Source organism: Capra hircus, chromosome 29, assembly GCF_001704415.2.
Source record: "Capra hircus breed San Clemente chromosome 29, ASM170441v1, whole genome shotgun sequence".
NCBI classification, from domain to species: Eukaryota; Metazoa; Chordata; class Mammalia; order Artiodactyla; family Bovidae; genus Capra; species Capra hircus.
The window spans coordinates 44,966,366-44,992,077 of NC_030836.1; the positions used below are offsets into that span (position 1 = coordinate 44,966,366).

The following is a 25,712-nucleotide window of genomic DNA, read 5'->3' on the forward strand; positions in this document are numbered from 1 at the left end:
TGCGGACAGTGTAAATAAAGCAGTTTGCAGTAGGAAGCAGTGTGTGATGCCCAGTGCCCTCACTAGCTAGAGCTCTGAGAAACTACAATAAGGATGAGGAGAGAGGGGCCTTTTTTTAATGTCAAAAAACATGTACCTACTCAGTACTCTGTTTGTACTAAGAGTTGCTCGGTCGTGTCTCTTTGCAACCCCATGGACTGTAGTCTGCCAGGTTCCTCTGTCCATGGAATTCTCCAGGCAAGAATACTGGAGTGGGTTGCCATTTCCTCCAGAGAACCTTCCTGATGCAAGGATCAAACCTGGGTCTCGCACACTGCGGGCAGATTCTTTACTGTCTGAGCGACCAGAAAAGCCCCACTTAGTACTGTGGAATCGGGCAGTTTATAACAAGGAAATGGCCTCTTCCCGTTCTCAGTACTGTGCCCCTGCTACAATCATTTCCGACTCCATTAGCTATTCTATAAATATGCTTATACAATCTTTGTTGGCTCCCTGTCATAATAGATGAGGCTTTAGCGCTCTTGTGGCAGCACCCTGCCCTCTCCTTTTCTCCCCAATTAGGTAAATCCATGTTCACTGTTTAGATTACTACGTGACTCTCCACTGCAGAGCCAAGAATGGGGCTGTAATTAAATTACCTTTTCGTGTATTTATTTTTCATGGAGTTAATAGTTGCCCTGTTTTTTCTCCTTCGCTTAGTTTTCTATGTATACCAACTGCTGGTTCTCCGACCGGGTCTGACAGGTCCTCTGGGTGCGTCCCTTCATCCCTGGCTTAAGGGAGTGCCGTTTGTTCGCTAGAGCTACAGCAAGCACTTCTGGGAATTCTGTTTGCCATGTTCTGGGCCAGATTCCTTAATTCCTGGACCCTGTGTCCTTCTTCATAGTTCTTTTACCCCTCACCTGGTGAAGCACATCCACGGGTACCTTCTCTAAAAAGTCACTAGAGTCGGGCTTTCTTGGTGGCTCAGTGGTAAAGAACCAGCCTGCAAATGCAGGAGGCCTGGGTTTGACCGCTGATCCGGGAGAATCCCACATGCCGTGGAGCACCTAAGCCCACGCACCACAACTGCTGGGCCTGTGTGCTAGAGCCCAGACTGCAGCTGCTGAGTCCCGCGTGCCCCAGAGCCCGTGTCCCGCAAGAGAAGCCGCCGCAGTGGAAGCCTGCGCACTGCAACTCGAGAGCAGCCCCTGCTCGCTCCAACTAGGGAAATGCCACGCTCGCTCCAACTAGGGAAACGCTGCGCAGCAATGAAGACCCGCACAGCCAAAAAATAGTTATTTTTAAAAGAATCTTGTAAAAAAAAACTCACTAGAGTTAAAAATTTTAAGACACTATTTGTCTGAAGATTTTATTCAGTTCGTACATGTATGTGATAGTTTGGGTCGAATTTGGAGGTGAAAGTCATTTTTATGTAAGGAAATCATTTTTAAGGTGTGCGCCCTCGTATTCTGATTTTTGGTAATGCTGTTGAGAGGCTCCATGCCATTTTTGCTTCTGACTTTTCTCTGAGGTTCTGAATCATCTGACACATTACCGTGTGTCATTAGTTGTTACCCTGCGGGGTGGAAGCTTGCATCCTCAATTCCAGAAAATTGTTTCTTGAGTGATTTCTTCCCATTTCCTCTGTTCTCTCTGGAATCCTGATGAAGCCCAGCATCTGATAAATGATAATTGCAGAGAGAATAGAACTGAATCCTCTGATTTTCTTCTGTCTTCTCTTATATTAGCTTTTGGTTCTATTTTCTGAGAGGTTTTTACCTTTCAGCTCTTCTCTGGAACAGTTTTTAAAATTCTGTTTTATTTTTTGGCTGCACCACATGGCATGTAGATCTCAGTTCCCCAGCAGAGGATCGAACCCGCACCCTCTTTAGTGGAAGCACAGAGTCTTAACTGCTGGACCACCAGGGAATTCCCTAAAATTCTGTTACTTTAATTCTCAGCTCTTTTGTTCTGTTCAGTCTTTAATTATGGTACCTTTTCAAGGACATAGTTAAGTTCAACACCATCAATCAACTGGATTTAATTGACATCTACAGACTACTTCAACAACACTAAAATACACATTTTTTTGGAGCTCACATAGAACATTCACCAAGACAGATCATATTCTGGACCATAAAAAACACTTTAACAGATTTAATAGAAATTATGAAGTGTCTGCTCTCACACTAAAATGTAAATCAGTAACAGAAAAATAATTGGAAAATTTAAAAATACTTGCAGATTAAACGGTAGTCTTCTAAATAATACATGGGTCAAAGAAGAAATCTCAAATGTTAAAATATTTTGAACTAAATTAAAATGAAAACAATTTATCAAAATTTGTGGGTGCAGTGAAAGCATTGCTGAGAGGGAAATTTGTAGCACTGAATGGATATGTTAGAAAAGACAAAAGACCTAAAATCAATAATTTACATTTCCACCATGGGAAACGAGAAAAAGAAGAGCAAGAGTAAATCCAAAATAAAAAGAGCAGAAATCAAAGAGATCAAAACTAGGAAATCAACAGAGAAAAAGCAATGAAAACCAAAAGCTGGTTCTTTGAAATCTTAATAGAATCAACAAAAGAAACTGCCTATTTCCAAGTCTAGTACTGGGTAGAAGAGAGGGGGAAAAAAAAATCTCTCCTGAAAACTTTTAACCACATGCCTCCCTGAAGAAGTCTGCAGCCTGAATTGACAATACCTGGGTGAGCCATACCACCCCTAGCTGAGAATTTAAAGTGCCAGGTTGATTTGTCATCAGGCAACTGATAAACGTATTTCCTCTGCGGAGGAATTTACTCTTAATCTCAAAAAATCCCCATTGATAAAATTCCAAAAAGTATGAATTCACAGTCACAACTCATGAACTGCAGGAAAATATGGCACTGTGAGCAAGAGCAAACAATAAACCTGCAATATCAGGCCTCAGAAACTTAAGGTACTGGAATTCCCAAATGATATATGTGCTTTCAATATATTTAAAGAAAAAGGAAACAAAATGTAAGACAGCAAGAGTATATAAATAAGCAAATCTGAAAAGGAACCAAACAATTTCTAGAAATGATAAAATATTTGACAGGTAAAACTCAACAGATAAGTGGGTACAACCACTAAAAACAGAAACAAAAAAAAAAACTTCAATAGGCTGGTTTAGCAGCTGAAGAAAGACTTAACTGGGAGACAGATTTGTAGAAATTATCCAGAATACCAGAAACAGAAAATATGAGCTATATAAGAGGCAAGGAGGATGGAGTAGGAAGGTCTAATCAGAGTTCCAGGGGACAGAGATGACTGAGAATTGAAGAGAAGACGGTTTTCTAGAACAGATGAAAGATCAATTCATAGAATCAGGAAACCCGAGGAATCCCATTAAGATAAGTACAAAGAAGACCACACTGGGACACATCGCAGTAAAGCGGCAGAATACCAAAGAGAAAAAACCTTTAAAACGGCTGGAGACAAAAAGTATCTTCAAAGGAACAGTGAGGACAACAAAATGGAGACCATAAAGACAGAACAAAGCTTTCAGTATATTGACTGGAAATAACTATTAGCCTGGAATTCTACATCCAGCAAAAAACAACTTTAAATAAAAAAGTAAAAAACTGGAAAAGAGGCGATGGCACAAAATAAAGGGGTAGAAATTTATCCAATAACAATTAAAATAGATAAAAGTGACTACTTCAAATAGAAAACGTAAAAATCCATATTCAGACCATTCTTAGGAGGCAGAGAATGAAAGTATAAGGATAAAAACTCAACATATTTGGAATAGAAAGGAAATTTCTCAGCCTAATGAGTTGTTGTTGTTTTTTTTTTCAAAAACCAGCAAATATATTTTATGATGAAATACTGAAATTATTCCCTCTAATGTCAGAAACAAGTCAAGGGTGCCCACACTTTTCTCCACCCAGACAGAGAGAGGCAAGAAAAATAAGAGTACCTTTTCACAGAGATGATTATACATACAGAGAACTCAGAATTTTCAAGTAAATCATAAATTTCAGGTTTCTTGGACAAAAAATTATTTTCATAAACCATGAATAACAGCAGCACAATATGAAGTACTTAAGTTTAACCAATTTATGAGAAAAAGTAACTTTATTGAAAACATTAAATGGAGAGATACACCATGTTCACGACTGGAAACTTCAATCTCATGCTGATTTTCCCCAAACTGATATATAGATTCAGTTGGGTTCCATCACAATTTAAAAGGGGTTTTTATTGATGGAATGCAACAAGCTGATTCTAAAATTTATATAGAAGAGCAAGGGCCAACTATAGATCTTAGGAGAACACACACAGGTAGATAAAATGATCAGTGGGACAAAAGAGAAAAATAAATTGTATATTTGATGGATCACTATACAGCAAGGAAAAGAATGCCTTACAGCTACACATGTTAATTTGGATAAATCTCAGATACATGGTATTAAAGGAAAAAGCAAATTGCAGTCAAATAAACATGGTATAGCTTCATTTATATAAAAGTCGGAAACATGCAAAACAGAACATCTATAATAAAATCACAAAGCAAGCAAGGGAATGACTGAGAGCACGGTGTGTCCTCTACCAGGGACAGGCACAGCAGGGACCACACGGTATCCACCTGCATTGGGAGCCGCGGAGTCTCAACCACTGGGCTGCCGGGGAAGTTGTATCCATTTCTGAAATGGGGGTAGGGAGGGTGTTCTTTGTCTTGAAATATTTCCTTGCATCTCTTCACTATTTAGTTCAAAACCAAACAAAACAAGAAAAGATTCTAGAGGATGGGGGTAAAGCAGAGAAGGAAATGGCAAGTCTGCCAGTGCTTATGTACAAAGAGACAGCTACACCAAGTTCCTGCTGCTGCTGCTGCTGCTGCTGCTGCTAAGTCGCCTCAGTCATGTCCAACTCTGTGTGACCCGAGACGGCAGCCCACCAGGCTTCCCTGTCCCTGGGATTCTCCAGGCAAGAACACTGGAGTGGGTTGCCATTTCCTTCTCCAGTGCATGAAAGTGAAAAGTAAAAGTGAAGTCGCTCAGTCATGTCTGACTCCTAGCGACCCCATGGACTGCAGCCCACCAGGCTCCTCCATCCATGGGATTTTCCAGGCAAGAGTACTGGAGTGGGGTGCTGTTGCCTTCCTCGACACAAAGTTCCTAACCGAGTTAAATAGTAATAGTGCACACTGTTTAGAAAAGCAAAGAAGTCCTAGCAGCTCAAACCTTCGTGGACGTGGGCAGAGCCTTGGGCTTCTCTGAGGGCTCTTGGAAGGCAACCTGCCATGTCAGTGGAGGACTACCCCCTGCCCCAGCCGCATTTGTAGATTTTCACTTAACCCCACTTTTGGTCCAGCCCCTCACCCCCACCCTCCCCAGTTTCCCCAGGACACAAAGCTGCTTCAAAAGCCCACACCTCCACCCCAGTGGGGTAGCTGCTTGGCTGCAAGGGGTCAGATGGGTCCTGGGGGGAGGGAGATCCTAGCTGTTCCTCACAGTCCCTCTTGTCAGCCCCAAACCTCACCTTCCATGGTGCTGGTGGAACCCCAGGGCCTCTCCAGGGCTCAGGGTGGAGGGTGGGGGATTTGGTGGCCTCTCGGCCCCTCCCTCGGGGAACACTTAATTGCAGTGTCTGGTTCTCTAGGAGAGTAAATGAGCCTCTATCCACTTTTCATCTCAAACTGTTGTCAGGTTTTTTGGTCTACTGCTGTCTCCCTATTTTCTCTTTGTAAATTTACATCATTTTTCATTTCTTTATTATCATTTTAGATTTTAAGAGGAAACAAGTAAACTCACAAAGCTAAATCTGCCACATGTAACTGAAGTGTCTACTTACTATATTTAAATAAGTGTTTAACAAGGAGCTCCTGAAGAGACCAGAGAGGAGCTTAGCCGTCTCGGCACCATCCTAGACAGATGCTTGAACATCCCTCCCCCCACCACCCCAATTTCTCTGCCTTGATTTTTTTGGTCAGGCAAAAAAGGGTGAAGTACAAACTGCAAAGATCTGGGTTCATATCCAGACTCCTCCATTTACTACCCTGTGAAATCTTACCACATCAACTCTCATAGCTCATAAGTTCTTCACTGGCATAATTGCTGTCCAGGATACCGGGTTAGCTGGAGACAAGTTCAGTGAGGTTGTGGCTGTTGAAAAGCTCCTCACTATAAAGCACTCAACCTGGGGAAGAATTGTGGGTTCTCATACCCTGGATCACTACATTCTGCCTTAGCCTGCTGTACCCCAACTCCCCAGCCCCCCTGCCCCAAGGCCACAGGAAGCAGAGCTCTGGATCCTCACGCCCTCAGGCATTCTGTGGTTCCCAGGTCTGACAGTCAAAGGAAACAAAAACAGCAGCCTGGGCCACCGAGGAGGACCAAAAACCCACAAAGCTGGAGGGAGTCCCAGAACCAAGTGGGCACTTTATTAACCTGGCAATGGGGCAGCCAGGCAGGCCAAGCAGCCCCTTGCCAGACCTTTCATGGTTCTCAGGGGCCACTAACAGAGGCTGAATCCCAGGGCTCAAGCCCTGGACCCTAGGAGTCCAAGCTGGGCAAGGGCAAGCCCAAGCGTGGCAATGGGAGTTGCTGAAAGCAGGCATCAAGTACCAGCCTGCCTCCCTCTGAGGCTAGGGGTGGGGGTGGGCCTGAAACGAGTTACGAGTCCTCTCTCCTGCTCGCCTTGTGCAGCTTGTACAAGCTCAGGCGCTTCCTGGAGTCAGGAAGCCATGAGTCCCACGTCGGCTGTGGTCTGGAAGGTGATCCCGTCCCCTGGCAACGGGGAGGCCAGGAAGGGCCAGAGCCAGACGAGGACCCAGCGGGGCCCCAGAGCTGCCTGCAGGTTGTGGCAGGGGCCCAGGTCGTATGCGTGCTGGCCCCGAGCCCACTCCCACGTGGTCTGGCCCCTGAGCAGCAGCATCCCGTGAAAGAGCAGTCCGGCCCCGCACAACAGCGCGCCCGCCACGCACGTGTCGGTCACGAAGGCCAGGGCGAACTGCGCCAGAGACACTCTTCCTGCAGGGAGAGAGCAGAGAGGGTAAGGGAGCAGCAGCAGTCCCAGCCCTCCCAGAGCCCGGCTCCTGCCCTCCTCCCGTTCCCTCCGCCACCATGAAGAAGGGCGCATTCCTCTGCTCCACAACCTGCAGAGTCGCTGCTCCCTGGCCAGCCCCTGCTGGCTAACGGGGCAGACATAGCCCCCTGCCCTAGACACACCTTCACTCCTGCACCAAACCCCTGTGAGCACCCCCCACGAATGCCAGGCTAGCATCTCCAATCTTAGGGAACTCACAAGAGATTCAAGAGATCATGTCTCAGTTAATGACAGCTGTGGTGGGCATGATGACAGAAAAAGCATCTTGGACCATCCTCATCAACAACAGGTAATAAGTATCAGCTGAACCAATGAACTGCAAGATGCCATGAAATGTTTTACCAAGCGAGAGAAGCCTGACACAGAAGGTCATGTATTGTACGGTGCCATTTATATGAAATGTCCCAAACAGGCAATGCATGAAGACAGAAGATCAGTGGTTGCCAGGGGCTGGGGATTGACTGCTTAAGGGGTAGAGGCTTTCTTTTGAGGGCAATGAAATTTGTCTGGAATTAGTGGTGATGGCTGGACTACACTGTGAGTATACTAGAGACAATTGTGCAGTTGAGGATGGTTACAATTATAAGTAATTGTAATTGTAGTTACAATTATTAACTGTAGTTACAATTATGCTATGTGAATTTTTCTTCAGTAAGAAAAAGAGCTGGCTTCACTGTTCACCTGAAACTGTCACAACATTGGTAATTGTCTATAGCTCAATACAAAATAAAAAGTTCAAAAAAAAAAAAGAGAGAGAGCTGGGCTTCTCTGGTGGCTCAGTGGTAAAGAATCTACCTGCCAATGCAGGGTTCAATCCCTGGTCCAGGAAGATCCCGCGTGTCATGGAGCAACTAAGCCTGTGTGCCACAACTATTGAGCCTGTGCTCTAGAACCTGGGCGCTACAGCAACTGAAGCTCATATACTCTAGAGCCTTTGCTCTGCAACAAGAGAAGCTACTGCAATGAGAAGCCCGCACTGCAACTAGAAAGTAGCTCCTGCTCACCACAACTAGAGAAAGCCTGCTGAGGCAAAGAAGACCCAATGCAGCCAAAAACAATGAATGAATTAATTAAAATGCAAAAATTAGTTTATAAAAAAGCCTATTGGTGGGGTGGGTAGATGACATGCAAACTTATTAAGAGGCTCAGGGAAATAAACTTCATCTATTTTGAGAGTGTTGTCTATTTCGGGTGGTGTCTGAAGTTTGCCTTTTCATACTGTTCATGGGGTTCTCAAGACAAGAATGCTGAAGTGATTCGCCATTCCCTTCTGCAATGGACCACGTTTTGTCAAACCAGTCAATCCTAAAGGAAATCAACCCTGAATATTCATTAAAAGGGCTGAAGCTGAAGTTCCAATACTTTGGCCACCTGATGCGAAGAGCCAACTCATTGGAAAAGACCCTGATACTGGGAAAGGTTGAAGGCAGGAGGAGAAGGGGACAACAGAGGATGAGATGGTTGGATGGCATCACCAACTCAATGGACATGAGTTTGAGCAAACTGTGGAAAATAGTGAAGGACAGTGAAGCCTGGCGTCTTGCAGTCTATGGGACACAACTGAGTGACTGAACAACTGGAAGTTGAGGAGGTATTTGCTAGCTGAAGAGGGAAGAAAATATTCTGTTTGAAGGTCCTGAGGCAGGATGGAGAGATGTCTGCAAAACAAGTGAGTGGATGGTTCTGGAAGCTCAGGAGAGAAGCCCAGCTTGGATGTGCAGATCTGTGAGTGGTTGGTACCCAGGCGGTTCTGGACCCGGCAGAGTGTATAGAGAGATGAGAACAGTGCCTCAGCCAGGAAACCAGGTCCTTGGGGACCAGAGAGAGGGAAGCCAGAAAGGAAGGAGGAAACTCGAAGTACAAGTTGTTGGTGACGTCCAGGTAGAGCCCTTTCAGGAGATAGAAGGCCATCAGTGGTATGAGGTTGAAAGGTCTCGTGAAGCAAGAGGAGAACACAGAAGCCTCCTCTGGGTTTCGTGGAGACAGAGGCTGGGGGACTGTGGCAGTCTTGGAGAATGGGTGGGGGCAGGGCCAGTTTGGAACAGGGGTGGGGGAGAGGCAAGGGAAAGTAGCCTCTGAGCCCAGGCGAGTTCTTTGACTTGGCAGCTAATGGAAGACAGAAAGCGTGAGCTGGAGGAGGAGGACATGGGGTGAGAGAGGGTTGGTACCAGGTGGAAAACCCAAAGGAAGCCCAGGGAAGGAGCCTGGAGTGGCCAGAGGAGAGGCAACCCACAGTGTGAGGCCTCTGAGCGGGGAGGAGGGGCCGGGCACCGCGGACGCTGGGACAGCCAGCTTCCGCCCCCGGATAGGACAGCCAATTCCGAACTACTTCACTCTGTGATGGATTTTTAAGAGAGATGGGGATTTGGAAGACAGGAAAGTGAGAAGGTTTGAGCTGCAGTGGAGGACAACCAGGAACTACTGAGGGCCTGCTGAGGTCAACAGCCATGACGTGACATGGTGTCAGCTGTCATGAAGGACTAGGCATGTCTGGCAGCTCTCAGCAGACACAAGGGCGGACACAGAGAAGCCAGGAAGGCACAGAGGAAGGAAGATGGAGCCGAGAGGCCGGAGATGCTGTAGGAGGTTGCTGGAAATGAGGGCGCTATGCGGGACCTGGGGCGGTGAAGTGGAAGGTGCTGATGGACAGAAAGGTGAGGCCCAGGAGCTCCGGAGCGGATGTCACGGAGTAAAGAGTGAGAGCTGGGTAGGAGAGGAGGTGGGAGCGGAGAGGGGGTGACTGATGGGGTGATTTGGGAGGTGACACGTTTTGGACTCTGACGGACTGGGGTGGGATTGGGAGGAGAAGGTAAGAAATTGGGCCACTGGGGCCATTCACCCAGACTTTCAGATGCCGATGCACTCAACAAGGCCCAGGGCTGAGAGGCTTGGTGCTGGACTGTCTTCAGTGACTGTGGGGAGCAAGTGGAAGACCGTGGATGACCAAGAGGGGTCATGCATTCAGACAGGAACAGCTGAGGGCCTGAGTGTCCATGGAGGAAGGGAGGTCACTGAGGAGGGCAGTGCAGGAAGCCAGGGTTGGCAGAGGAAGGCCCTGACCACCCCACTGGGCCTCCTCCCAAGGTCTCCCCTGGGCCACAGGGAGGGGGTCCTGGGGACAGAGCTGGACCTAGACAGGATAAGGAGACATACTCGCTGTTCGGAGTGGTCTGGAAGTCTAGCAACTGCAGGACAAGGTTACAGAGAGGACTGTGGACAGCTCAGGAGGAAGGGGTCTGGGAGGAGAAGCCCAAAGCATCACGGGGGGCGGAGGACAGTGTGAAAAACCAGTGGGGTTTCTGTTTTCGGTGGTGTCGGAGGAGAGTGTGTTCACAGAACACAGCCTCTCAAGCAGCCTTTGATCCAAGACGTCCCCTCCCAGCTTCCAAACACTGGACCTCCACCTGCCTGTAGCCTTCACTGGCTCCCCACTTCATCTCCTCATGCCACAGTCAAGGTCCTCCCCTACCCAGTCCTCATCTACCAGCCTAGCCTTAATCCTCATGTTTCCCACCAAATGTCTTCCCCACTTCCAACCTCCAAGCCTGTGTTCACACTGCTCCTCTAGTATGAATGCCACCTCCCTACTGAGAATACTTCCTCACCATCCCATCTGCCCTGCCCAATGAAATCCCACCAGTATTTCCTCCCCTGACTCTCTCAGCTAGAACTCCATACCTCTGTCCAGGCCCTGTGTTTTGCCAGACTGCACACCCATGTGAATACCTAGCTGCCCCTGCCTCCTAAAACTGACCTTGGGACTGGGTCCCTAGGGCACTACCTGGAGAAGCCGCCAGGAATTCCACTGCCCGCCTGGATGGGCCTCGGCCTCTGTGGGGAGGTTCCCCCTGACTCTCCCCCATACACACACACTCCCCGGCATCCAGGGCTTCCCACCTGTGAGCAACATGAGCCAGGGCAGCAGGAGCAGGGCGGCGGTATGGAGGGGTGTGTGGGCTCGCAGCAGGGCCGACAGGGCCGGGCCCAGCAGCACAGAGGCGTGCAGCAGGACGCCCGCACCGTGGAGCAGGAGACACAGGAAGGGCCGGTAGTTGCGGAAGCCCACACAGCGGCCCAGCAGGCGGCAGTGGTGGTCCCGGCGGAGGATGCAGATACGGCAGGCGGAGCAGTGCCCACTGCGCGGGGGCACCTGGCTTTGGCACTGGTAGCAGTAACTGCAGGGAAGGAACCACAGGGTCAGTCCCTCCAGCAGCTCGGAGAGCCCCTCATGGTGCCCGGATCAGCCCCTGAGCCCATCCTGGAGAACCAGGCACAGCCCCTGCCTTCGCTAAGCCTCGGGTGCCTCACGGGGAGTAAATGCAGGCTGGACACCACTTCCCAAGCCTTTCCACTTCTAGCACAGCAGGTCTGACCACCTCAGTCCTGAGGTCTTTGGCTGGTTTCTAACATCTGGGAGCAAATTTTTGTCCTCCACTGTTACCAGCTTGGTCCAAGTTACCATGAACTCTGCCCTGAATTATTGCAACAGCCTCTTGACTGGTCGGTCTCCCTGATTCCACCTTTATCCTCTCTACTGTAGCCTTGCCCCAGCAGCCAGACCGATCCTTTAGAAATCTGTCGGGAATTCCCTGGCAATCCAATGGTTAGGACACTTTGCTTTCATTGCTGAGGGCCTGGATTCGATGGGCCGCAACTACTGGTTCATTCCTGGTTCAGGAAGTAAAATCCCACAAGCCTGGCAGCGAGACCAAGAAAAAGAAATAATAAAATAGAATCTAAATCATATGCCTCCTCTGCTCAAAACCCCGAGATGGCTCTCCATTTCACTTCTGGTAAAAAGCAAAGTCTTCAAAGTCTGTTTACAAAGTCTTTATATCTCTAATCTCTCTTCTCCACCACCCACACATCACCCCCCCCCCACCCCCGCACACCACCTCAGCCACACTGGCTGTCCTGCTGTTCCCTGAACATGCTGGGCATACAACTGCCTCAGAGCCTTTGCATCGCCTGTCCCTTCTGCCTGGCACATTCTTCTCCCAGATGAATATGGCTAACTCTCCCCTCTCCTTCAAGTCTTTGCTCAAACTCCACCTTCTCTATGAAGCCTACCTTGACCACCGTATTTGAGACTGCACTCTTTCTGTTTCCTGACTACCAACTCCTTCTAACATTCTACATTATTTATTTACGAGCCTGAAGTTTATCATCTGTCCCCTCCCCCACTGAAATCAGGAATACGTTTTATTGTACCCTCCAGTGCCTGGAATAGTACCCTGCACATAATAATGTACTCAATAATATTCGTAAGTGAATGAATGAAACTCGTTCTGCCTTCTGGTTATGAAAGAGTTCCCTGGCTCTAACAAGCGGCTCAAACATCTTCAGGTCCTAGGGCCCTCCCGCTGCGCCAAGCTTCCCTCCTCCCCCCGCGCCAGATCCCGAGCCCCACTCACGCCCAGCCCTGGCCCAGACCACGGCCGGCCAGCATCACACCCCGGATGCTGGGGTCCGAGCGCAGGAAGAGCCCCACGTTGCCCAGTAGGTTGAGCAGCTGGAAGGCTGCCAGCGCAACCTGCAGGGTTCGGGCCAAGGGTCCCAGCGGAGGTGGCCCGGGGCCTAGCACTAACACGTAAGCCAGCTCCAGGCCCACCGCCGCGGCCCAAAGCGCGGTGAGCACGAGGGGCAGCCGCGCGGGAGCCGCCTCCGCGGTCCCCACCGCCCAGGGTTGCCCCATGGCCTGCACCCACTAGCAGTAGGACCCCTCTAGTACCCCGCCGCTTCCGTATTGAGGCAGGGATAGTGGCAAACGGACGTCTGCTACAACCAATAGAAGCTCGGAATGGGCACGCGAGCGTTCCGGTCCACTGGGCGGGCCCACAGGTACGGAGATGTGATTGGACGGCCGAACGAGCCAAAGAGATGCTTGGAATCTCGTTGGCGCTGAAGCCGGGTAGGGGAACGCTGTTATAGCCCCGCCCCTCCCGCAGACGCCCCGCCCACCCGCGGCCGCCGGGCAAGCTGGCAGAGGTGGCCAGCAAGCCAGGATTGAGTTGCAGCCTTGGTGGCGTCGGGGATTCCCGGCTCAGCACATTCCCCCTCTTCCCCCAGTAGCCCCGATATTAATAACCCTGCCTCGGCCCATCCAGCTGGCTTGGAATCCCTCTTCATGCTCGAGTGTCTCCCTTCATCACCCCAGAAAACATTCAAAACAGCTCGGCGCCTCGGTGTTTCTGACTGTGAAATGGGAATAGTGGTCCCTGTCTCCCACCAGCGCGGCTCAGGAAAAGGGTCAGGAGGAGGTCCAAAAGCCAGCTTCTAGAGCGATCTGCGGCCACGATTATTCTAGTCATCTTCGTTGTACACATAGGGAAAGAGACTCAGAAAGGGCCCATGGCTTTCTCAAAGTCAACACAGCGCCCAAGCGGCGGAGCCAGAACGCGAACCCCGGATCTCCGCCACGGGGTCCATCCCAGAGCCTCAAAATTCGGCAGTCTCTTAGCCCCAGGCCAAACTCCTGCCTGGTCCCGACCCGAGCACCCTCGCCCCGATCCGGCCCCACCCTCCTCCCCCATATTTAGCGCGAATCCGATCCGGGGCTGGGCAGGGCGCTACTTAACGCTGCCCCCGTGTTCTGGAGCGCGCCGAGCAGAGCGAAGCCAGGATCCCGAACAAGATGATGATGGTTCTGCAGCCCGAGGGTCTGGGGACCCGGGAGGGGCCCTTCGCGGGCGGCGGCCGCGGGGGCGGCGAATACATGGAACAGGAGGAGGACTGGGACCGCGACCTGCTGTTGGACCCGGCCTGGGAGAAGCAGCAGCGGAAAGTGAGTGCTAGCCCATTTCCTGATGGCACAACTGAGGCCTGAGAAGCCAGGGTTTGTTCTTGGCATCTCAGTAGGTCATGGGCAAGAGCCTGTCTTAACCCTCAGTGCCACTTCCTAGCCCAGGCTCTGGCCATCAATCCTCTGCTGTCCACCAGAGCCCGACGAGAGGGCTCGGGACCCTCATGAGGGGTTTAGGATGACAAGAAAGATTTCTGGGATCCCCCCGCCAGGAGTTCATTCACCTGGGCCCATTTTTGCTAAAGAATATGGTTTGGGTAAAGCCCTGGAGATCCAAGTTTGGGTGGGGTGGGGTTGGGAAAAATCAATCTTTCTTCGCACATCGCCCCCATTTTCTGAAATATTCCTAGACCCCACCTGAGGACATGCAGCTAGGCAACTAGTGGACTTACGAGTATGGGGGAAGTAGTAACCATCCCAGACTTCCTACCCACCCTCCCTATATTCTGTCCAGCATGATGTCCATGGTCACTCTATCCCAATTGTCAAGTAAGGAAACTGAGGCTGAGGTAGGACCCACATCATATACTGTTAGAAAACAGTCCCCTTCCCTAGGCAACCTGGGGGTCTTTGCCCATTGCTTGTCCCTCCCCCATTCTTTCCCAAGATACCCCTCGACACCCCAGGGGCCCTGAATCTGCTGAAAAGGCCACAAGGTCGGGAAGGAGGGGAGCCCTGGGTTCCCTTTCGCGGTAGGTAACCTGACTCTCAGGCCAGATGGACACTTTGTGCTGAGGCAGCGCCTTGGAGGAGCTGAAAGGGCATCTGCTGCCCAGGTCCAGCCTTGTAGGGCACTCAGACCTCCCCTCCCCGATCTATTTTCACTCCTAGACTTTCCCAGATGGAGGGGGCAGGACACCTGGGGATCCAGAAGAGAAAGTGATCTGGGCCTGGAGTGAGGAAACACTGGGGAGTGGCAGGCTGGGGGTAGGGGGGCACTGTGAGGTCATTAGACTCATCACTTGCCAACAGTGTGTGACCCCAGGAAAGGGCCGGGAACAGGGGTGCTTGGTGGAATTTGCAAGATTTAGAGAATCCCGGATTTAGAATCAGATCACTTCCGCTGAGTTAGATGACAGGAGGTGACCCCAGGGGCTGGGAGGCTCAGCTGACTCGGCTAGGGTGTGCTGGGTGATCTGCCTCTCCCCAGGCTTTTGCACCTGTCTCTAAGCAGGGCTGTGGTCCTCGGGTCCAGCAGTCTCCCAGTGATGTCATCCCTGCCCCTGGCTCCCGCTGCCACCTGCTCTGCAGCTCCTCTCCCCACCCCACCCCCACCCACCCAGGCCTCTCCCAGATCCAGGTTCACAGGCCCCTCATAAGACACAGGCTAGTGTGTACCTTGCTTTCATCAAAGTATCAAGAACATCCTTCCAACCCAACTTACAGCCACCCACTTCATCCACTTACTCAGTGATTGCACCCCTGTAGACGCTCTGTAAATTCATTAGTGTTCCCTGAAGTTGGATAATCCAGTTGTTTCTTATCCGGCAGTGTTTATTACAACGTAATGAACATCTCTGTGCTCAACTTTAGCCCCTCCCCATCCCTGCTTTTCTCCATATCTTAGAGCACTCCTGCCTTCTCCCATCTGACACCAGAGTCCTCTTTATTCAACCTCATTTGAAAACAATTGTTTAATATTTCCTAGGGAGGTCCTGGTATGTGCCAGGCACTGTGTCAGGTATCAGAAATTCAGCAGGGGATGAAATAAAGCCCCTGCTTCAGAAAGCTTAGAGTCTAGCAAGGACAAATGTTTCCATCTCACCCCCTCACTCCTGACCCGTCCCACTCACTGACACCCTCCCTCACCCTGGTCTCAGTCGCCACCTCCTCACTTCTCCCTTCTGCTCTGCCAAGCCATTCTCTGCAACCAGAATGAACTTTCTAAAACACAGTTCTGCCCCTCTCCCTCCCTGTTGCCTTCAGGATCAAGTTCACACTCCCTGGCTTAGCACTCAAGATCGTGCATGACCTGGCCTCTGCTGCCCCTCCGGCCCGCCTCTCACCACTTATACCCCACCGTTCCCAGAGCGGTGCCCAGATAGCTGTAGCCCCACAATCCTAGCAACTGTTTCTCATCACCAAGCCCTTGCGGCTGTCCCTGCCTGGAATGCCCTTGCCCGTCCTTCCCTGCCTGAGTAACTCCTGCTCTTCCATCACAGTTCTGATCCGTTACTCACTTTCCCCAAGAGGTTTGAAGAACACCTCCCCTAAGCTCCTCAATGCTGCTGCTAAGTCGCTTCAGTCGTGTCCGACTCTGTGCGACCCCATAAACGGTAGCCACTAGGCTCCCCCGTCCCTGGGATTCTCCAAGCAAAAACACTCTCTCCTAATACTTCGCAGGCCCACGGGACTCTTTGATTGCCTGTGAGTTCCTTTAGGGTAGGAACCAAATCTTATTAAAAGTCATGTTTGTCCTATGAGGGAATCTGCTTCCTCCACTATGGAGGCCTCGCCCAGACCTGCCTTTCCCCCTGCCCTATCTGGACCCAGAGCATCTGAGACTCCAGAGCAGGAAGGATCTACAGAGAATCCAACAGCACTCCCCTGTGCTCAGGGCAGCATCAGTGCTCAGCCCCCATTTATACACCTGAGGGAAAGAATTCCAAATAACTTCCTTGGGGTGTCTGCTTTGGGGGGCATGGGAGGGGAAAATCCTTTGAATTCGAGGATCCTGCAAGATCAGGGGAGGAAGAACCTGAGACATCATTGACTCTGAACTGTAACTGTACAAACAGAGAGACTGAGCCCAGGAGACGGCGAGGGGCACATCCCAGGTCACAGTAGCTCAGCTGTGGTGGGAGTCCGAGTATAGATTCTACCAAGGACTGCCAGCTGAGGGCAGAATCCGGGGCCTGAGGCATTGGGAGATTGTACAAACTTGCACACCAGGCTCTAAATCACTGCCATCCTCCAAAGGCACACAGCCTATATCATCCCTCCCATCTCAGACAGAGGCTGAGGCTGAAGCATGCCCTGGATGGAGAGGGCAGGCAGTCTCCTCCAGAAACTAGGTCAGGCTGCGCCTCAGTGTCCCACTGTTCTTCAAGGGCCTGCAAAGCTCCGGTAGCCTCATGGTCCACTTGGGGGCCAGTTCACAATAGCCTTAGGAGGTCGGTGGGGCTGAGACGATAATAACGCAGATGCACAGTTCCTCGGACAAAACCCTCCAAGCCACCTGTGCTGCGACCTGGAATGTTTCAGATTTTAGTAAGGCAGTGTCCCTGGTGTCTCAGGGGCCCCCACACTGGCTGGAGACTAGCCAAAGCTGTTGTTCAGATCCCCACACTGGGATCTGAATGGGACCCAGACCCCATTCCTCCCCATTTTCAGGAGAATTAAAGCTCAGAGAAGGACAGGGGCTGGCCCCAGATGCACAGCAAGTGAGTGGCTGAGCCGGAACTTGCATCCAGGGCCTCGGGCTCTGAGATCTACCCTGACCGAGGAGCCAGAGCCCTGTCCTCAGCACTAGGGTCTGAGCACTCTCCTCTGCCCCCAGACCTTCACTGCCTGGTGCAACTCGCACCTGCGCAAGGCTGGCACCCAGATCGAGAACATCGAGGAGGATTTCCGCAATGGCCTCAAACTCATGTTGCTCCTGGAGGTCATTTCAGGTGAGGGTGCAAATCAGTGCACAGGGACCCCAGGACCTAGGGGAACCCAGAGAGCTGGGGGAGCAGTGCCAGCCGAGTGGTGGAGGGGACGTGCTGAGGGAGGGGGAAGTTTGAGGACCGTGTCTTCAGCTTCCTCTCGTGACTTTTGACCCTTGACCTCTCCTCTCACACCCAGGAGAGAGGCTGCCCAGACCAGACAAAGGCAAAATGCGCTTCCACAAGATCGCCAATGTCAACAAGGCCCTGGATTTCATTGCCAGCAAGGGGGTGAAGCTGGTGTCCATCGGTGCTGAAGGTGAGGAGGTGGCAGGAGGTGGCCAGATGGGGCTGGGGGCGCAGTTCCTCATTTCAACCACAGGGACAACCATCTGCACCTCACGGGAGCAACTGTAAGGAGCAAAGGTACCCACGATGCTGGCACAGGCCCTGGCACCCAGGAGGTGTTCAGTGAATTCTTTTGAAGTAAAATGATTGACCATCTACCTAGCCAGTGCCAGCCTTGGAATGCAGACAAGGGGCCAGAGGGCAGGGCAAGGGGGAGGGGGGCTGAGGCCTGGTGGTCAGGTGGAACATGTTCCCACCGCCCCCCACCCTGCAGAGATTGTCGACGGGAACCTGAAGATGACCCTGGGCATGATCTGGACCATCATCCTTCGCTTCGCCATCCAGGACATCTCCGTGGAAGGTGAGTGGTGGGGAGGTGGGGAGGATGTGGGCTGGCCCCGACCCCTCCCCAACCAACACTCACCCCCATCCCTGCCCAGAAACCTCGGCCAAGGAAGGCTTGCTCCTGTGGTGTCAGCGGAAGACGGCACCGTACCGCAACGTCAATGTGCAGAATTTCCACACCAGGTGCGTCCTCCAGTCAGCATGTGGGGCCTCTGCTGGGGTCTGGGCCAGGACAGCCAGGGAGGGGAGCGGTCACAGCCAAGTTCCTGCAGCAGGTCTGAAAATGACAGGACTCAGTCAATGCTGAACTGAGTCCAGGAGGGTGAGGGGGAATTCCTGGAGAAGGGAGCACCAGAGACATCCCAGGAAGGGTGTTCCAGCCAGAGGGAGCCTTGTGAGCGAAGAGCCAGAGGCCAAAAAATCCTAGAAAGTGGTGTAGCGTAAGCCCAGGGTAAGGGAATCATGATGAGCTTGGAGGAAATGGTCCATGGCTGGTAATCAGGGCCTTAAATGCCAAGCAAGGAATTAGAACCTGACTCCATTTCACAGATGAGGCCATCCAGATAGGAGGGCTCCTGGGACCAGGGTAGGGCAGGGCCCCAGCCTGAACCCAGGCCTGACCCCCCTTCTCTCTGTCCAGCTGGAAGGATGGGCTGGCCCTCTGTGCTCTCATCCACCGACACCGCCCCGACCTCATTGACTACGCCAAACTGCGCAAGGTAGGCCCCCCCCAGTCCCAGCCGGGACTCCCCAGTCTCTGTCCCAGATGACCTTTCACCTCTCTCCCCTCACACCACCTAGGACGACCCCATCGGCAACTTGAACACCGCCTTTGAAGTGGCTGAGAAGTACCTGGACATCCCTAAGATGCTGGATGCAGAAGGTGAGAGTAAGCCTCGCCCGGGCGAGGACTCTGCTTCCACACCAGGCAGCACTGTCCCACCTCCGCCCCTTTGTCCCTGCTCCTCCCTCCTCCCGGGATGCTCCGCCCCACCCCTCCCCCTGCTCCCTGGGCAGAACTCTTCCCGCCAACAGGCCCCCTTCTCCAGGAGCCCTTATCTGGCCCCCTGTCCCTCTCATCCAGTGGAACCAGCCCCTCCCGCCTTGGCCCTTATGTAATGGCTCCAGCCTCACATCCCAGTTACCTGGGTCGCTTGGTGGCATGATAGTCACTCATCCTGGGAGCTCCTCTAGGGGGAGTCCTGCCTCCTGTCCCTGTGCCCATAAAGGCTTTAGTAGTTAAACCAGCAAACCTTTTCTGGGTACTTACTGTGCCTGTACCCTGGATCTAAACTTGGAGGAAAGCCAGCCAACCAGCCAGCCAGAGGCATGGCCTGTTTAGAGACGGCAGGCAGTGGACACTGACGGTTCTTGAGGGCTACAGGGTCTGCTCACTCAGCCACGCCTTGATACTGTCCTCACCCCACTGAGGGGGAGGTCGCTGGGCCCTGGTGGCCATGACTAGATGTCTCTGCCCCTTCTCATCCCGAGGGAGCTCTCTGCCTGGGCATGAGCCCACTCCCCACCCCTGGCTTTGCCCAACTGACACCTGGCTGCCATTCCCCAGACATCGTGAACACCCCAAAGCCTGATGAGAAGGCCATCATGACCTACGTTTCCTGCTTCTACCATGCCTTCGCTGGGGCGGAGCAGGTAAGAGGCTCAACGGTTGCCACTTGGGCTGGGCGTGTGGCCCAGGTGTCTACAGTGGGCAGCCCCTCAACATTTGGAGGTGCCAGGCCCCACCGAGGCACCACTGTCCCAGCTGCACATACTTGACCCCTGGGCACTTAGGCGCAGAGGCCTCTGGCCTGGAAGCTCCCTCCTCACCCTACAAGGCATGCGGCCCTCATCCGCTTGGTTTGCATGGACACAGGGTTTAGGGATTGCAGAGGGAGTCTGGGTCGGGGGTGTCCTGCTCTAACACCAGCCTTTCTGCCCACTCCCACCAAAGGCAGAGACAGCCGCCAACAGGATCTGCAAAGTGCTTGCCGTGAACCAGGAGAACGAGAAGCTGATGGAGGAATATGAGAAGCTGGCCAGTGAGGTAAGACTGGGGCCAAAGGCCTCGCCCTCCCCTCCCTTGCTCCCCCATCCAGGCCCTGCTGTTCCTCCCATCCCAGCTGACCCCCGGCCTGGACTGCAGAGCCCACCTCTCCTCAGAGTAGCCTTGGCCTCCTCCAACCTCCTCCTGCCATCTTTACCCCCTCCTGCCCTCTTCTGCCCATCCAGGCTCCTGCCATCCACTCATTCATCCATTCAGTCACTCATCTCTAGACAGTCTCATGGCCCTTTGCTCTGGGCCAACTATGCTGGCCCCTGGACTCAGAATGTAACCATCCTGCTCCTTTGCTGACTAGTGGGGACCCCCTCTGCTCAAGGCCCAGCCTGTTGGCCACAGCCGGGGCGTGGCTGGAGACAGGTAGGCAAGGTGAGCAGGCCCGCTCAGCCCTCTGTGCTCTGCCCCTGCCTGGACCCTGCAGCTGCTGGAATGGATCCGCCGGACCGTGCCGTGGCTGGAGAACCGCGTGGGCGAGCCCAGCATGAGCGCCATGCAGCGTAAGCTGGAGGACTTCCGAGACTACCGGCGCCTGCACAAGCCACCCCGCGTGCAGGAGAAGTGCCAGCTGGAGATTAACTTCAATACGCTGCAGACCAAGCTGCGGCTGAGCCACCGGCCGGCCTTCATGCCGTCTGAGGGCAAGCTGGTCTCGGTGAGCCAGGCAGGGGGCAGAGGCGGACCCCCGGCCCTGCCCACATCCCCTTGGACTCTCTGTTCCCATCTGTATAATGGGTGAACCATGATGGAGGGCGCCTCTCTCTGCTTGGCCCACAGGACATTGCCAACGCATGGCGGGGCCTGGAGCAGGCAGAGAAGGGCTATGAGGACTGGCTGCTCTCCGAGATCCGGCGCCTACAGCGGCTGCAGCACCTGGCGGAGAAGTTCCAGCAGAAGGCCTCCCTGCATGAAGCCTGGACTCGGGGTAGGTGGCTCTGGCGCCTGAATATGTTCCGTGCAGATTGCAGGGAGCCTGGTGGGAGAGGGACGGGGTCCTGGTAGAAGGCACGGGTCAGGGTAGGGGTTCTGCAAGGAAGCTGGAGACCTGTTTTCTAGTCCCTTCTGGTATTTGCAATCAAATAATACCGGAAGGGAACCAAGGGCCACTCCAGATCATGTAAGCTCAGGGACCCTGACATCACTCAGGAGCCATGCCCTGGAAAAGGAGCTTCCCTTCACTTTATCTCACTGGCGTCTCAAAGCAGACCCCTAGGTGTAGGCTGGGCGGGAGTGATCACCTACGTTCACGGATGGGGAATCTCCAGTGTCACACACGGGACTCAGACCCCCTGCTCCTGCGTAGCCGTCCCTGGGTAACGCAAGCCGGGCTTCTCTCCATGCAGGAAAGGAGGAGATGCTGAGCCAGAGGGACTACGAGACGGCTTCGCTGCAGGAGGTACGGGCCTTGCTGCGGCGCCACGAGGCCTTCGAGAGCGACCTGGCGGCGCACCAGGACCGCGTGGAGCACATAGCTGCACTGGCCCAGGAGCTCAAGTAGGCATGGAGTCTGCTGGGCCCACCCCGGGCAGAGAACGACACCCCCACCTGGCCCCGCCCCTCGGCCTCGAGCCCCGCCCCTGCTCCCAAAGCCCTCCAGACCTTTCACTCTTTAATAACCTCACCTTGGTACCCCTGTCCTTCCCAGCACCACTTGCTCTGCCCTCCTCCTGTAACCCTGTCCCCTAAGCTGGGGTCTCCTTGCAGTTTTGGGCCGGCCAGGCCCTCACCACAGCTTTGGCCTCCTGCCACCTCCTGTAAACCTGTCCCGGAAACTCCAAGCCCCGCCCCTCCTCCCAAACTTTTCCAGGGACTAGAGCTGAGGACCCCCCTCTAGGAACGCACTGAGAAGGCCCTGCTCTAGGAAAGCCCTGTTTCACCCCCATCTACCCTGGCTCCTTTATGCCTTCACCACCCCTGGGCCCAGAGTCCAGCCCCCTGAAGGACAGTCAGGCAGAAATCTGGGCTGGAATCTGGCTTCACGGACACCCCCCTTCCCATCCTCAGTGAGCTGGACTACCACGAGGCAGCCTCGGTGAACAGCCGCTGCCAGGCCATCTGCGACCAGTGGGACAACCTGGGCACGCTGACCCAGAAGAGGCGGGATGCGCTGGAGGTGAAGCTGGGGACCCAGGGGTGAAGGCTGGACGCTGGAGGAGGGTGAGGGGCCTGCTGGGCCAGCTACTGACTGGCTATCCCTGTGGCCTGCAGCGGATGGAGAAGCTCCTGGAGACCATTGATCAGCTACAGCTGGAGTTTGCCCGGCGGGCAGCGCCCTTCAACAACTGGCTGGACGGCGCCGTGGAGGACCTGCAGGATGTGTGGCTGGTGCACTCGGTGGAGGAGACCCAGGTGGGTGCGGGGGCTCCAGGTGTGCAGAGTTGGATGAAACGACAAGGAAGTGGCCTGTCTTCTGTCGGCCACCTCTTTGGGCTCCTGGGGAATGGGGGGCCGGAGGAGAAGCCCAGTTCTAGAGTGCTGGGAGTCCGGAGGCCTGGGTTCTCTGGCCAGTGCTGCCCTGGCTCCGGTGAATGGCCCAGAGCCCCTGGCCGTCCTTTGTTGCCTGTGGGAGGTAGGGGCGCTGGCTGATGCTTCCTGCCTGTCGTCCCCAGAGCTTGGTGACAGCACACGACCAGTTCAAGGCAACACTGCCCGAGGCTGACCGAGAGAGGGGTGCCATCCTGGGCATCCAGGGTGAGATCCAGAAGATCTGCCAAACGTATGGACTGCGGCCCAGCTCCACCAACCCCTACATTGCCCTCACCCCGCAGGACATCAACACCAAGTGGGACACGGTCAGTGCCGCTGGCGGCCTTTCCCCGCCTCCCTCCTGCGCAGACACCATCTAAACCATCCTGAGATCTCAGGTGTCCCGAGACAGAGAATCAAGCCCGCCTCCGGATCTGTGGTCTGCCACAGACTCTACGTGGCGTTGGACAGGTCCCCTTGCCTGATTGGCCCTCTGTAAAATGGCCATAACAACATTTTCCTGTCACGCCTGATGGAAGCAGAATTAGATCTGGTGTGGGGGCCAGATTGTTGTACAGAACAATCTAAGTTTGTTAAGACTGTCGGCATGGGCCCTCATTTACAGCCAGGAAATGCGCAGAGAGAGGCTGAGTGACCTGCTCAGAGCTTGCCCCCTCCCCAGAGCCCTTGGCTCAGAGTAAGGAGCCCCGTGAGGGGCTGGAGCCCTCCTCTCACTCCCGAGCTGCCCCTGACACCACCACCCTCCCTCCAGGTCCGAAAGCTGGTACCCAGCCGTGACCAGATGCTGCAGGAGGAGCTGACGCGGCAGCAGGTGAACGAGAGGCTCCGGCGGCAGTTTGCAGCCCAGGCCAACGCCATCGGGCCCTGGATCCAGGGGAAAGTGGAGGTAAGGCTTGGATCAGGGAGCCAACCTGGGAGAGGGGGGCCGGGGGCTGGGCCACCGGGGGCTGGAAGCCCTCATCCTGGCTGGTCCCCCTGTAGGAAGTGGGGCGCCTGGCCGCAGGGATGGCCGGCTCTCTGGAGGAGCAGATGGCGGGCCTGCGGCAGCAGGAGCAGAATATCATCAACTACAAGAGCAACATCGACCGGCTGGAGGGAGACCACCAGCTGCTGCAGGAGAGTCTGGTGTTTGACAACAAGCACACTGTCTACAGCATGGAGGTGGGACCACACCGCTTAGGACCGAGGGGCAGGCGGTGCTGCGGGGAAGCCTGGGGTGGCCGTGGCTGGTTGATCAATACATAATAAATCATCAAACTTTATGGCAGGGAGGGCCACTGGATGTCACTCAGTGGAACCTCCCGATGGGGTCCAGCAAGGGGGAGGATTTGCCCGGGGTCAGACGGTGAATTGGGGGTGGAGCCAGAGCTCGTGGCCAGGCACTGGCCGCCCACTGGCCCGGCCTGTCTCCTGCTTCCACAGCACATCCGCGTGGGCTGGGAGCAGCTGCTCACCTCCATCGCCCGCACCATCAACGAGGTGGAGAACCAGGTACTGACCCGAGACGCCAAGGGCCTGAGTCAGGAGCAGCTCAACGAGTTCCGGGCATCCTTCAACCACTTTGACCGGGTCAGCAGGGGCCTCGCCCTGTGGGGTGGTGGACTCGGGGGCTGGCCTGGGGGCGGGGATCAGGGCCAGAGCCTGACATCTGCTCCCCAACTACAGAAGCGGAACGGCATGATGGAGCCTGATGACTTCCGGGCCTGCCTCATCTCCATGGGCTACGACCTGGTGGGTGTCCTCCAGCCCTGTCCAAGGGTCCCCTCCGTGGCCCCTCCTACATACTGATCACCCACAGTGTCCCTCCCACATTCACACCTTCATTTCCTCCTCATCCACCTCCTGAGGCTGGGGAGAATTACCCCATTTCCTAGGGGGGTAGCTAACAAAAGTTCCAAGAGGTAGATTAATTTGGAGCTAGTTCTCTGTGACTCCAGAGCCTGAGCTTGCAACATGTCCACCTCAGGGAGAGAGCACTACAGGGGCGTGGGGAAGAGGTCAGGACCAGCAGGAGCAGGGCATCGCCACGGGCAGGAAGCAGAGTTCAGCCCAGGGGAAAGGATTTCCCAGAGCTGGAGCTAAAGCTGCAGTGGACCGTCTACAGAGAAAGGGGGCCGCCTTGTCATAGGGGTCATCAAGCCAGGGGGACACCAGGAACCCTCCTGGCTTAAGCATCCCCTGGGCATGGTGCCCGGCCTCTAACCCTGCAGGGGGAAGTGGAGTTCGCGCGCATCATGACCATGGTGGACCCCAACGCAGCTGGGGTCGTGACCTTCCAGGCCTTCATCGACTTTATGACCCGAGAGACAGCTGAGACGGACACAGCTGAGCAGGTTGTGGCCTCGTTCAAGATCCTGGCGGGAGACAAGGTGAGTCCCTGGTGGGGGTGGCGGGAGCTAGTGGGTGGGTGGGGGGACCAAGACCTGGGAGCCCTCAAACCCTCTTCTCCCCCAGAACTACATCACCGCCGAGGAGCTGCGGCGGGAACTCCCGGCGGAGCAGGCCGAGTACTGCATCCGCCGCATGGCGCCCTACAAGGGGGCCGGGGCTCCAGCTGGAGCCCTGGACTACGTGGCCTTCTCCAGTGCCCTCTACGGGGAGAGTGACCTCTGACCTTAACCCCCGAGCTTCCCTACTCAAGTCCGAAGAGAGGGTGCTCCCTCCGGCTGATCCCACCCATCCCTTGGAGCCAGGGCCACAGAGCCGAGTGTTTCTCAATAAAGATCCATCCTGGGCCCCTCTCCATCTCCGATTGATTCCTAAGGCAGAAGCTTGGGCCTGCAGATTTTTTGGCAGGATCAACTGCCCCACGTTGACTTTCCAAGGGCTCCCCAGCACCCCTCCTGGCCCTCAGGGTCTGAGCATTCACACCACACTGGGGTCCAGGACACCTCTTTATTGTGTTAGGAAAGGTGGGTGACAACAGTTTCTCTAGATGTGGAAGGCAACATGGTCCCCCAATCCAGGGGAACCAGAAAATTTACAGCTTCAGAGGAAAACCAGGGCAGGAAGACAGAGCC

General features: G+C 54.0%; 2 protein-coding genes across 3 annotated transcripts; one reads left to right on the forward strand and one right to left on the reverse strand.

The window, feature by feature from the left end:
- ZDHHC24 (zinc finger DHHC-type containing 24) lies at nucleotides 1,994–12,811 on the reverse strand. Its single transcript, XM_018043358.1, has 3 exons — nucleotides 12,476–12,811; nucleotides 10,959–11,236; nucleotides 1,994–6,985 (listed from the first exon to the last, which is right to left on the reverse strand). The coding sequence occupies exons 1-3, from the start codon at nucleotides 12,754–12,756 to the stop codon at nucleotides 6,690–6,692; spliced, it is 855 nt and encodes a 284-aa protein (XP_017898847.1). The 5' UTR covers nucleotides 12,757–12,811; the 3' UTR covers nucleotides 1,994–6,689.
- Nucleotides 13,599–25,435, forward strand: ACTN3 (actinin alpha 3). Of its 2 annotated transcripts, XM_013976047.2 has the most exons (21): nucleotides 13,599–13,845; nucleotides 17,363–17,477; nucleotides 17,653–17,772; nucleotides 18,076–18,162; nucleotides 18,242–18,329; nucleotides 18,787–18,865; nucleotides 18,948–19,029; nucleotides 19,714–19,799; nucleotides 20,101–20,193; nucleotides 20,630–20,860; nucleotides 20,983–21,130; nucleotides 21,549–21,699; nucleotides 22,210–22,318; nucleotides 22,414–22,554; nucleotides 22,815–22,997; nucleotides 23,444–23,578; nucleotides 23,674–23,853; nucleotides 24,115–24,261; nucleotides 24,358–24,423; nucleotides 24,903–25,061; nucleotides 25,147–25,432. In XM_013976047.2, exons 1-21 carry the CDS (start codon nucleotides 13,696–13,698, stop codon nucleotides 25,303–25,305), a joined length of 2,709 nt encoding a protein of 902 aa, XP_013831501.2. In that variant the 5' UTR covers nucleotides 13,599–13,695; the 3' UTR covers nucleotides 25,306–25,432. The 2 variants fall into 2 exon arrangements, with proteins under 2 accessions (XP_013831501.2, XP_017898846.1); XM_018043357.1 differs by having other exon boundaries at nucleotides 13,639–13,845; nucleotides 24,115–24,423; nucleotides 25,147–25,435.

Bases quoted from the DNA above. Each gene is read 5' to 3' on its own strand.
- ZDHHC24 (XM_018043358.1), bottom strand. From the start codon at position 12,756: ATGGGGCAACCCTGGGCGGTGGGGACCGCGGAGGCGGCTCCCGCGCGG. The intron at 11,237-12,475 runs GTGAGTGGGGCT...CCTTCCCTGCAG, and splicing joins GGTCTGGGCCAGGGCTGGGC to TTACTGCTACCAGTGCCAAA. The intron at 6,986-10,958 runs GTGGGAAGCCCT...CTCTCCCTGCAG, and splicing joins CTGGCTCATGTTGCTCACAG to GAAGAGTGTCTCTGGCGCAG.
- ACTN3 (XM_018043357.1), top strand. From the start codon at position 13,696: ATGATGATGGTTCTGCAGCCCGAGGGTCTGGGGACCCGGGAGGGGCCC. The intron at 20,861-20,982 runs GTGAGCCAGGCA...CTTGGCCCACAG, and splicing joins CTGAGGGCAAGCTGGTCTCG to GACATTGCCAACGCATGGCG. The intron at 25,062-25,146 runs GTGAGTCCCTGG...CTTCTCCCCCAG, and splicing joins AGATCCTGGCGGGAGACAAG to AACTACATCACCGCCGAGGA.